Source organism: Cebus imitator, unplaced genomic scaffold (assembly GCF_001604975.1).
Source record: "Cebus imitator isolate Cc_AM_T3 unplaced genomic scaffold, Cebus_imitator-1.0 Scaffold114, whole genome shotgun sequence".
Classification (NCBI taxonomy): Eukaryota; Metazoa; Chordata; class Mammalia; order Primates; family Cebidae; genus Cebus; species Cebus imitator.
Window position 1 is genome coordinate 3,564,026 of NW_016107429.1, and position 12,631 is coordinate 3,576,656.

A 12,631-nucleotide genomic window follows, 5' to 3' on the forward strand; every position below is an offset into this window, starting at 1 on the left:
TTTTTTTTGGCTTGACTCAGGATTTAAAAACTTGAATGGTGAAGGTAACAGCAGTCGATTGGACCATGACTCCTCTTATAGAAAACCAGAGACAAATGTTTACCCTCTTACCAACTCTTTGGCAAACGAAAACAAGGAAAGAAATCCATTTTGTCACTTAGGTTTGTTCTAAAATAAAAGCATATATACCAAGCCCCACCGTAACTCTCCTCACATACAGCAAGAAGTAAAGTACTGCAAATAGTACTTCTAAGGTAAAGTCTGTCCTAAAATACTTAGGATAAATTAGAAAATTATTCTGAAATGGCTTTGCACTGTGCACATCTTAAAACCTCATAAAGTTCACCACATGCTAATATATGCAAGAGCAAATCAGTCAGAGTGCTAATATCACCGGCCTTTTTTGGAGAAAGATAATTGATAAAATAATTACTAACAAGAAGAAATAGAGGATGCCTGATTTTAAAACTTTAAAGAGGCCATACAGAGTAAGATAGATTATATATTTAAAAATATTCTGTGCATCTTACATACTGTATATATAATTTTTATATATCAATGCTATCTCAATAAAGCCATTAAAATTATTTTGAGGGCTCCAAGCTTAATCATTTTTAGTGATCAATCACAACTGACAAAATGAATGGTCATAGCCCTGCCTAACCTAACCCTTAAGTAGACAGCTTTGCAGTGGTAAATGTAGTAAACTTAGAACCATCTATTAGCCTTCATGATCAGCAACAGCTTAATACAATTACAAGCGTGAAGAAGTGTTCCCAATTCCAGACAATCAGCAAATCCAGACTTTCATAACTCTTACAGTCAACGTATAGGGATAAATAAAAATAAACACTAAGGACACCAGGCTACTGTACTCTTTTCCTCTAAAGAAACTGCCAATGAATTAGATTATTTACCTAAGATCTATGTAGTCAAATTATTTGAAGCTGGACCTACAATTTCATTGGAACAATTGATAGTCTCACCAGATTAAATCCAAGTTCTACTCCCACAAAAGGGAATAGGGGCTAAATTTTTATTTTTTGATATCATAATTATACATATTTTGGGGGCATATGTGATATTTTGACACATATATACAATGTGTAATGATCAAATCAGGGTAACTGAGATATCTATCACCTCAAACATTTATCTTTTCTTTGCTGAGAACATTAAGAATCTACTCTTCTAATCATTTTGAAATATTCAGTAAATTACTGTTAACTACAGTCACCCTATTACACTACTGAATCTTATTCTTTCTATCTAACTGTATTTTTATACCCATTAACCAATCCCCTCCTATCACTCACTCCCCACTATCCTTCCCAGTTGCCATTTTACTCTCTATCTGCAGGAGATCAATTTTTTTTAGCTCCCACATGGGTGAGAACATGCAATATTTGTCTTTGAGCATTCCCCTTTCTCTGCATCCTCAACAGCATTTGCTATTGTCTTAGTCTATTTGTGTTGCTATAAAGGAATACCTGAGGCTGGATAATCTATAAGGAAAGGTTTATTTGGCTCATAGTTCTGCAAGCTGTACAAGCAGTATGGCATCAGCATTCAATTCTGGTGACGATTTCACTCATGACAGAAGGCAAAGGGGTATATGCAGAACACATGAAAAAAGCAAGCAAGAAAGAGAAGAGAGAGGTGCCAGGCTCTTTTTTAACAACCAGTTCTCACAGGAACTAACAGAGTAAGAACTCACTGCAAGGATGGCACCAAGCCATTCATTAGGGCTCTGCTCCCCCATGACCTAAATACTTCCCACTAGGCCCTACCTCCAACACTGGGGATCAAATTCCAATATAGGATTTGGAAGGTCAAATATCCAAACTATAGCAGTTATTTTCTGTCTTTTTGATAACAGGCATTCTAACCATGTGAGATGATCTCTCACTTTTGTTTTGATTTGCATTCTCCGTTGATTAGTGATGCTAGGTAGTTTTTCGCATACCTGTTGGCTGTGTGTATGTCTTCTTTAGAGAAATGTCTATTCAGGTCTTTTGTGTCAATTTTTAAATGGATTTTTTTTTTTTTTTTTTTTTTTTTTTTTTTGCGCTCCTTATATATTCAGGATATTAATCCCTTGTCAAATGGATAGTTTGCAAATATTTTCTCCCATTTTGTAGGTAGTCTCTTCACTTTGTTCATTGTTTCCATTGCTGTGCAGAAGCTTTTTAGTTTGATATAATCCCAAATGTCTACTTTTTACTTGTGTTGCCTATGTTTTTTAGGTCTTATCCAAAAAATATTTGCCCAAACCAATGTCTTGAAGCATTTCTCCAATGTTTTCTTCTAGTAATTTCATAATTTCACATCTTATATTTAAGCGGTTTTTTTTTTTTTTTTTTTTTTTTTTTTTTTNGGAGCCAGAGTTTCACTCTTGTTGCTCAGACTGGAGTACAATGGTATGATCTCAGCTCACTGCAAACTCTGCCTCCTGGGTTCAAGTGATTCTCCTGCCTCAGCCTCCCGAGTAGCTGGGGTTACAGGTGTGTACCACCATGTTTAACCATGTTGGCCCAGCTGGTCTTGAACACCTGACCTCAGGTGATCTGCCCACCTTGACCCCCCCAAAGTTCTGGGATTACAGGTGTGAGCCACCATGCCCGGCCACATTTAAGCTGATTTTTCTATATGGTGAGAGATGGAAATTTCATTCTTCTACATATGGTTATCTAGTTTTCCTAGAACCATTTATTAAAGAGACTGCCCTTTTCCCAATGTATGTTCTTGATACCTTTGTTGAAAATGCGTTGGCTATAAGTATATGGACTTATTTCTGGGTTCTCTATTCTGTTCCACTGGTCTATGTGTCTGGTTTTATGCCAGTACCATGCTATTTTGGTTACTATAGCTTTGTAGTGTAGTTTGAAACCAGGTAATAAATATGAGACCTCCAGCTTTGTTCTTTTTTTTACTCAGGGACTAAAATTTTAATACAATTTTTACTATCACCTTCAGAACCATAATTAATTCTTATTAAGAAAACATATTTTGGTTTAGTTAATATTTTTATTGGCATCCCAAGGTTCCTTTAATCTCTCTTCATTGCAATTAAAAAAAAAAAAAAAGCAAGGAATGGGGCAGAAGGTGGGACAGAAGAGTAGAAACAAGCACCTCAGAGAAATGCAAAGCCCACGTAAGGTAACACATCTGTATCAGCACCTGGTTTATCCTATCTAAAAAGTTGTTTCATCTTCCTTCTAAGATAACTACAAACTTATTTGGTAAAATATCTTTCAAATATTTTCAACAAGGGATGACAGTAGACAGCATTGGGCAGAGTAGGCTATAACTTACCAATGCTACAACTGCCCAATGCTAAACTGACCTTGTGTTTTTACTACTCAGAGAAATATACAGCCATAAAATCAGAGAGTGGGCCATTACATGGCAAGTCTTCCTTCTGAGTCATCTGTGAGCTCCCTTGCAAGGGGTGTGACTGAATTTGTCATAATTTGAAAAGCTGTTTCTACACAAAAGTAGGAATCTTATTCTTCAAAAAGAAGACAACATAATCACAAAGTCAACAAATCTCCCTTAGTGTACAGGAATTAACATTTTAGACAAACTTACAACTTCTGAGGAGGGGGCCTAATTTACCAGATGCAAATACCAGATAAAGGAAGAAAAAGGAAGACAAATCATTGAAGATATCATACAAGGCCTCAACCTAACACATATCTTCTCACATAACCACTGTTCTAAATCACCTACGTTCCACCAAATGTTACTTCTCAGTCTTTCTGTTGTCAGAACACTGTGTCTTTGCATGTGCTATTCCCTCCCCACCTTAAAACACCTACTCATATTTTAAACCCACTCCTGGTTACCCTAGGCAGAAGTAATTTTCGGGACTCTTAGTAATTTCAGTTCATATATTTCTTATAATATTTGCATGCCTAAGTGCTACCTCATTAGCATATGAGCTACTAAGAGGCTGAAATCTAAACCCCGTTTACCTTTGTACCTGCAACACTGGTAAAGGGCTGGAACACCTGATAAATGCCTGCTCAAGAGAAAAGTATGATATAGGAGTTCATATTAAGTGAAAAAGCTGAGGAGCCAAGCTGCAAATGTAAGCATATAAAATGACAAAGAAGACCAAAAAAGGCAGGTGGGAGGAGGGATGCAAATGTCTAGTGGAAGTTTCCACCTCAGAAAACAGAGCTCAGAATGGCCAAATAGAAACACTGAAAATAAAGGGGACACTTTCCCTTCCTTCTTATTGCTTTCTTCCATTCCACTGGGCACAACTCTAAAAGTCTCTTATTAAAATAACCAAATGAAGGATTTGGAAAATCATTCCCAATCATTTCCTAGCAAATGACTGAAGTCAGTCACAAACCTCCCTGACTTCAATCATTTCCTAGGAAAATTCATTAGCCTATAAAACTGCAAGAACATTACACAGTATGATGGACACACTATTATACATAGCTACTGAATTGTCAAAGATGAAACCATATTTTTAAAAATTCTGTTTGTTCTAAACAACTGAGTAACCTAAAATATCAGACAAAACTAAAAATATTATTTTCATACAAGAACACCATAAATTTGTTTTTATAATTAACACTGAATCAAGAAGTAACTATATTCTTAACTACGATTTTTTTCTATTATTTTATTTTTTGAACTGGAGTCCCACTCTGTCACCCAGGCTAGCGTGCAATGGCATTGTAACCGGGTTTTTAGGGTACAGGTGAGGCACAGCTCCCCCGCGAGAATGTCGTAGGTTTTTGGTCTCCGCTATTTCAAGGATGAGAAAGGGTACCACTGCAGGTGTGCTGTAAGCTTGAATGGAAAAACCCGACCCAAGAAATGTTGCAGAAAGGTGATTTTATTTAGGTAAAGAGGGGAAAAAAGGAGAAGAGAGAAAAATTTCCACGAAGAGCGTGGAAGGGAACTCCAGGGGGGAAATCCAAGAAAGGAAAGGGAGCTCCCACTATGTGGGAGGAGATTCCAGAGAGCTGGAAATCCGGTGTGGGTGAAGGAGCAGGGAAATTTATCATGGGAGAAATTCCCACCTCCCCAAGTTCCTCTGGCCAATGAAAGGAGTTTCTCTAAGCTTCCGCTGGAGTGATTGACTGAGGCAGGCAGATTACCTGAGGTCAGGAGCTTGTGACCTCGGTCTGGCCAATATGGTGAAACTCTGTCTCTACTAAATATACAAAAATAGTTTCTTAGTTTCTTCCTGTGCAGTAAAATTAAACATAAACCGTTAAATTTCCCCGAAGAAGACAGAAGGGAGGGGGCATGGTGCAGGGAAGTTCTTGCCCTTAAAACTACGCCCCCTTGTGGACATGGAAGGAGAACACATTCCCTCAGCATGATCTCAGTTCACTGCAACCTCCCTCTACCAGGTTCAAGCTATTCTCCTGCCTCAGCCTCCCAAGTAGATGGGATTACAGGCACCCGCCATCATGCCAAGTTAATTTTCGTATTTTTGTAGAGACAGGGTTTCACCATTTTGGTCAAGCTGGTCTTGAACTCCTGACCTAAGGTGATCCACCCCCTTAAGCCTCCCAAAGTGCTAGGATTACAGGCGTGACTCACCTCCCCAGGCCATACTATTCTTAACTATTTTTATATAGATAAAGCAGAAATGCAAAGCTCTCTAATTTCCTCTGAAAAGTTATAATGTAAGGGTCCACTTCTCCTTTTCGAAATTCTTAAATTATTCCACTGAATAGCACCTTCAACACTCTATAACAAATACACAAAATAAAGTGCCAATCACCTTATTTTTGACATATAACTAAATTCTACTGCTGTGCAACTTATATGACCATCAGTCATCTGCAATCGCAGCATCCTTGGTGCAGCCTGAGATTCTTCGTTATCCTTTGGTGCAGCAACATTGCGAATTTTTTGAATTTGCAAAACACATGGACCTTCAAGCTGTCAAAACACAAAAGAATAAAAATCACTATCTAGTCATGAAACTCTATTCATGGCTGTACTTTCATTTATAGTGTTTCTCTTTTCCTTAATGGTCATGCTTTATGATTTGTAATACCTTCAATTAAGAGCGAAACTGAAGTTACATATTATCAGGTTTTTGTTTGTTTTGATATTGAAACGAAAAACTTCAAAAAGGTCTCCTAAAGAACAATTTTTCTTTAATAATTCTGAATTTATTTTCAGAAGGTAATGAGAAAAGAAAACCCTAGAAAAACAAAGTTATATTTCTGGATGAAAGGTTTATTTATTGATATTGTTAGCCTTATGCACTCTAAATCACACACATATATCCCGCTTCTCCCTACTTGTACATTAAGGGATATTTTGAAAATAAAGAACTTTGCAGTTTTTTTAAGGGAATCAAATTTATGGCAGCAGTCCAAAAAAATGCTTTCTGGACTGGGCGTGGTGGCTCACACCTGTAATCCCAGCACTTTGAAAGACTGAGGCAGGCGGATCACCTGAAAGACTGAGGCAGGAGGATCAACTGAGGTCAGGAGCTTGTGACCTCAGTCTGGCCAACACGGTGAAACTCTGTCTCTCCTAAAAATACAAAAATTAACTGGGCATGGTGGTGTGCACCTGTAATCCCAGCCACTTGGGAAGCTGAGGCAGAGAATCTCTTGAATCTGGGAAGTGGAGGTTGCAGTGAGCTGAGATCAAGACATTGCACTCCAGCCTGAGGTGACAAAGCTAGACTCCATCTCAAAACAACAACAAAACAATGCTTTCTATTTAAAGACAGTAAGTTTAAAGTGCACCCTCTTCTGGTATACATGAAGAATACAATACCACCAAAACTACATAAAGTTCAAGAGGTATGAGTTGTAATTAACATATTTTTACATTTTCCTTTTTAAAATAAAAACTTTCACTCTGATATTAAATCTAATGCCATATGTGTTAGCCAAATTTCAAAGATAAAAATATAAAAATAAAACAAATAGAGCACAGTTGAGAAATAACAGTAGAATCTGCTTACATGTCTGAAAAATAAATTTAACTAAAGTGACAATTTCTACATCTTTAAGTAGTATTATACCTTAGGGGAGAAAGACTTTCTTAAAAATAGGCTTTTAAGTACAATTTTTCTGTTCATATTAATTTATATTTTCAGCAAAGAGAAATGTAAAATGACTGACAAATATTTACACTAAATTTCTTGAGCAAGCATGTTCCCAAGTTGAAAAATTTCTACTCCATATTTACCAGTATTTTGCCTAAAAAAGGAATAATTTTGTTACAATAAATTTAGGCCTAGAGAATATAATTAGAAAAGAGAATCTAAAATTTCGTCTAATTTTCACTTAAGAAAAAAATTTCAAGTTGAAGCAAATCCAAAACTCTTAACAAGTATAGATAAGCCGCTAATTCAGGATGAACTTTTTCTTTTGATTTTGTTAATGCCATTAAAATAAGGACATTTATCACGGGCATGTTATAATTATTGTAAAGTCGTAATTCTGTTTATTTTGGTACCCAGTATTTTCAGCCTAGGCATTGACAAATATCTAGTCTGTGCTGTCCAAGACAATCCTCCAGCCACATGTAGCTATTTAAATTTGCATTTAATTAAAATTAAGTGAAATTTAAAATTCAATTGTTCAATCATACTAGCCATATTTCAAGTGTTCTATACATGGAGAGCATGGAGTTAGGCCACTTACATCATTGCAAAAAACCCACCACACAGTTGGTGATGATCTAGGCCTATGTGTTGCAAAGTGAGACTCATGCATCCTAGGCGCTATATTTCCATTCAAATGTAGGAGGAAAACATTTGCTTTTATTTAATGTTTAGTAGCCAAAAAAAGTCCAACTTTACCAATATTTGATATCCAGAGCAATAATCGTACCCCTTATTCAAGCCATACAAAACAGGTAACTAAGCATCTTTGTGGAATTTTGGTAGTTCTAACTCCCTTGGTGTTGGGATGACACCTTCCCTTGTTTTCAGTGTATTGTGACCAACTGCCTGTTCTTTGTGCACAGTTAAATGGACATATGTATCACATTACCTAGTTTTCCCTACTAATGCTCATAAAATGGGTAAGTCACTTTAAAAGATTCTGTCAAAGAAACACAAATTGAAGATATGCCAATGATGCAAACACAGAGCAGGAATAGGACTATTTTGGTGATCTCCTACATCTGGTTGACTATGAGAACAAAGATCTGAGGAATGAAGGATAGGGAGAAACACCTGTCCCAAGTGCTGAATTCCAAGCAAGCAGCAACTTTACTTATTTAATTAATCCAACTTCTGGCCTCTCCACCCCTTTTAGTCGGTTAAATAGTGGCCCCACCAAAAGACAAGTCTACCTGGAACCTATAAATGTGACCTCATTTGGGAACAAGGCTGTTTTCAGATATAATTAAGGTAAGGATCCAGAGATAAGAACATTGTGAAATAGTGGGCCCTACAGCCAATGATGAGTGTCCTTAGGAGAGAAAGGGAAACAGAGAGAGACGGGGTATAAACACCATGTGAAAATGAAGGCAGAAATTAAAGTTATGCATCTACAACCGAAAAAGGCCAAGGACCACTACAGCTACCAAAAGCTAGGAGAGAAGCATGGAACTGATACTCCCTCAGAGCCTCCAACAGGAACCAACCCTGCTGATCCTTTTAGACTTCTGGCCTGCAAAACTGTGAGAAAATTAATTTCCATTGTTTTAAGCCACCAAGTTTGTGGTAATTTGTTACAGCAGCCTCAGCTAATTAATATACCCACTTATGGAATAAATTACCTGATTGTGAAGAAAATACTGTATGTTAGCCTCAGCCTCACTCATCTTCCTCTTGAGATCTAGCCTAGCTAGGGAGCATGAGGGAGGGGGCACTTATTCAGCCTCCTCACTGGATTGGCACTTCCATGAGTGAGTGTACAAGCCTATATGTTTTGTGGTTCGGTTAATGTATCCATATGCCCGCCCCACTAAGACACATCTTCAAAATATATTTTAATCAGTAATAAAGTTATTTTGGCCCACATATGCCACTCTTGTTAATTGGTTCAAAACCAAAGTAGAAAAGGAAGTATTATTTATTAGATCCTCCTGAGAAACCCACGAATTTTACAGAATCTCCTGTCACTTCTTAATTTGAATCATTAAGCCTTAAGTTAGTAGTTCCACAGTTCAGAAACTTATATTCTATAAGTAAACCAGTATATATAATGACTTTTTTCATTATTCTGCTTACAATATTCAGTTTCTTATACTCTGTAGTTAAAACATAGGGAAGTACTGGACCTAAATAAAATATACATAATAAATTTTTTTTAATGTTATGGTTCTAAGACCTTAAATCCTGAATCTAAAATCATCTTAAGGCTGGGCGCAGTGACTCAGGCCTGTAATCCTAGCACTTTGGGAGTCGGAGGTGGGTAGTTTGCTTAAACCCAAGAGTTTGAGATCAGCCTGGGCTACACAGGAAGACCCCACCTCTACAAAAAGTACAAAAATTAGCCAAGCATGGTGGTGTGTGCTTGCAGTCCCAGCTACTTGGAGGGCTGACATGGCAGGATCTCTTGAGCCTGGGAGGTGGAGGCTATAGTGAACCATGATTGTGCTCCTGCACTCCAGCCCAGGTGACAGAATGAGAACCTGGCTCAAAAAAAAAAAAAAAAAAAAAAAAATATATATATATATATATATATATATATATATATATCATCTTTGGGGAGAGAAAGCATGGGGAGAAATGCCAGACATAGGTGATGGGAAGGAAGGCAGCAAATCACACTGCCATGTGTGTACATATGCAACAATCTTGCATGTCCTTCACATGTACCCCAAAACCTAAAATTAAAAAAAAGACCAAAAATAAATAAAAATAAAAAATAAAAATTAAAAAAATCATCTAAAACATCCACAAAATAGACAAGAATTTCAAAATCTTTCTTAACTACTGTCAAGAGCAACTCCAAAGTAAAAAAAAAAAAAATACCAATTTCAAATAAAAATAATAAAAAGGATTAATTTTGATCACCCAAGCTTTCTTTAATCTGATTTTCTCTTTTGTACGAGTAATAAGAAACAGTCAAAATAAATTACTATAAAAAGTTTTAATGGCTTAGAACGATGTATCATTGTGCCTCCAGGTAAGCATCTCTAATAAATAATATTAAGTATCTGCTAGAAATATTCTCTTAGGCTGTTAATCTAAGCATCATTCCTTCTCCTGAGGTAGATGAACACCTCTGTCATCTAAACTCCTAATTGGTTATACCAACTGATATAAAATATTAGATTTAAATGATTGTTAGTTTATTAATTTATTGATCATACTAAATAACATTCTTGTGTATCAGACTCTCCAAAGTTTGGATGACGGGGACCAATTCTCTACAGTATGATCACACCTGGATAAACGCTTACAACGGATTTTTTTTTTTCTTAACTCTAGAAACGATTTAAGACACTTAGCCTGAAAACATATTCCAACCATTTATTTTTGTAAACTTTTTTTTTTTTTTTTTTTTTTGAGACGTAGACTCTCTCTGTCACCCAGGCTGGAGTGCAATGGCTTGATCTTGGCTCACCGCACAACTATACATTGTTAGAAATTTCAGAAACATTCCTGATGTTACGCAGGAATGTAAGAAACATCTAACAACTATACATTGTTAGAAATTTCAGAAACATTCCTGATGTTACGCAGAGATGCCTATCTCTGGGGAACCCCAATTTGGACACTTCCCTCCAGAGACGAGGTATGTTTGCTTCTTGCAAACATGCTCCAAGGTTCAAGTGATTCCCCTTCCTCAGCCTTCCCAGTAGCTGGGATTACAGGTGTGAGCAACCACCCAGCTAATTTTTGTATCTTTTTTAGTAGAGATGGGGTTTCACCACGTTGACCAGGCTGGTCTCGAGCTCCCGTCCTCAGGTGATCCACCCACCTTGGCCTTCCAAAGTGGTGGGATTACAGGCGTGAGCAACCACACCTGACCTATTTTTGTAATCTTATTAATTTCCTTGAGGAAGAAGTTAATCTATATACCTTACAACATAAGCATCACATTCTCTATCAACCCTAGAAACAAAGTATATACCCAAAAGGAATCTGTAAGTATGATTCAGTTCCAATCAATGCTCCATTATTGCAAAGTAAATTAAAATAAGGAGAAAATGAAATAGTTTCATCTTCCATCATTTTTTTATCTACTTAAAGTCACAATTCATTTCTTTCTCTACCCTATGACTACTTCCAAAAGCATTTCCAGTGGCTTCAGGGGAGATTTCCTAGGGCTCATTTTTTCATCCATTCTTTTATTTCAAGGGAGGTTTTTGACTACATTATTCACATCTTTACCTTGAGGCCCAAGCAACAGGGCAATGTTTCAAAAAAGCTGCACTGGAAGAAGAAATACAAATTCTGCCTAGAGCCACTTTAAAAGCCTGAAAGAGAAGTTTTAAATAGCATTTATCACAACGTCTTTTTTACCTACTTTCTCTATCCAATGACTCAATATCACATTAACACAATTTGACTTTAATAAATAAACATAGACGTGGGATAGGAAGAGAGAAAAAAAATAATAAAGTTTGATTTGTCACACACCCCCTTGTACCATTCTAAGTATGGTATCAGACCCAAGAAAACAACTATACATTGTTAGAAATTTCAGAAACATTCCTGATGTTAAACAGAGATGTGTATCTCTGGGGAACCCCAATTTTGACACTTCCCTCCAGAGAAGATGTATGTTTGCTTCTTGCAGTAACAACACTGCAACTAAGAGTTTCAGCTTTGGGCTGGTGGCAAAGGGGCAAAGTTAAACTTAGCCAGCACTTTAACTCGCTGTAAGTCAATAGCACCCCCACTAGCTCAAGGCAGAAACAAGCACATATCCCTTCTTTAAAAAAACAGCATTTCTGATTCAAGTGGCCACGATCCTCACACAGAAAAATCAAGAAAAATGAAATCCTAACAATCTAACGTGAGACTTACAAGGAAGCAAGTTACAAAGATTGAGAAACATAAAAGAAAAAAAAATTTAAGCCCCTAAGGACTTGAGAATTTGTAATTATCAAACACAACTACAAAATAATAAGCCTAAACTAGAAAATTTATATAGAACTTTAAACCCAATAGAAACAAGTATCTTCTCAAGCATATATGTGACATTTACAAATACATAACAAGCCATAAAAACTCTACAAATTTCAAAATAGAGCTATCATTCATTCTAAATCCTCTGATCACAATGTAGCTGAATTAGAAAACTGTAACCAAAAAAATCTAATATTCTGTAATCAAAATAAAGAATAAGATTAATTGAAAAATATTTAGAACTGAATAATGAAAGTACCGTGTATAAAATCTTCATATCTGAATATATAGTTATGTTTATAAATATGTAAATACACATATATTTCCTATATAAATACAAGAATATAGTTAAATCAGTGCTAGAAAAAAATTTAATAGCCTTAAAGTAAAGAAAACTGAAAAAGAAAATTAATGAGTTGAACAAAGAAGTTGTCTTCTATGTCACAAACAGCACTTCAAGCCAGCTCAAAAAGCAAAGCAGGCCAACAGAAATGCAATATTTTAAATTTATTCTAATGAAATAGTTTAAAATGATACTTTGTATTTATTGGAAGTTTAAATGGGTGGGTGTTTGTGCACATAGCTCTACAG

General features: G+C 36.3%; 1 protein-coding gene across 12 annotated transcripts in view; it reads right to left on the minus strand.

Annotated features, from left to right (window-relative positions):
* Positions 1–12,631, minus strand: part of TDRD3 (tudor domain containing 3) — a 183,519-nt gene that overhangs the window by 114,593 nt on the left and 56,295 nt on the right. For all 12 annotated transcript variants that reach the window (XR_001828155.2, XR_001828156.2, XM_017538772.2 and 9 more), the window contains one exon: positions 5,759–5,919. Coding sequence is in view for 10 of the 12 variants with exons in the window: in XM_017538772.2 (XP_017394261.1) it covers positions 5,759–5,919 (161 nt within the window). In the remaining 2 variants the exon portion in view is untranslated. The remainder of the gene's footprint in view (positions 1–5,758; positions 5,920–12,631) is intronic.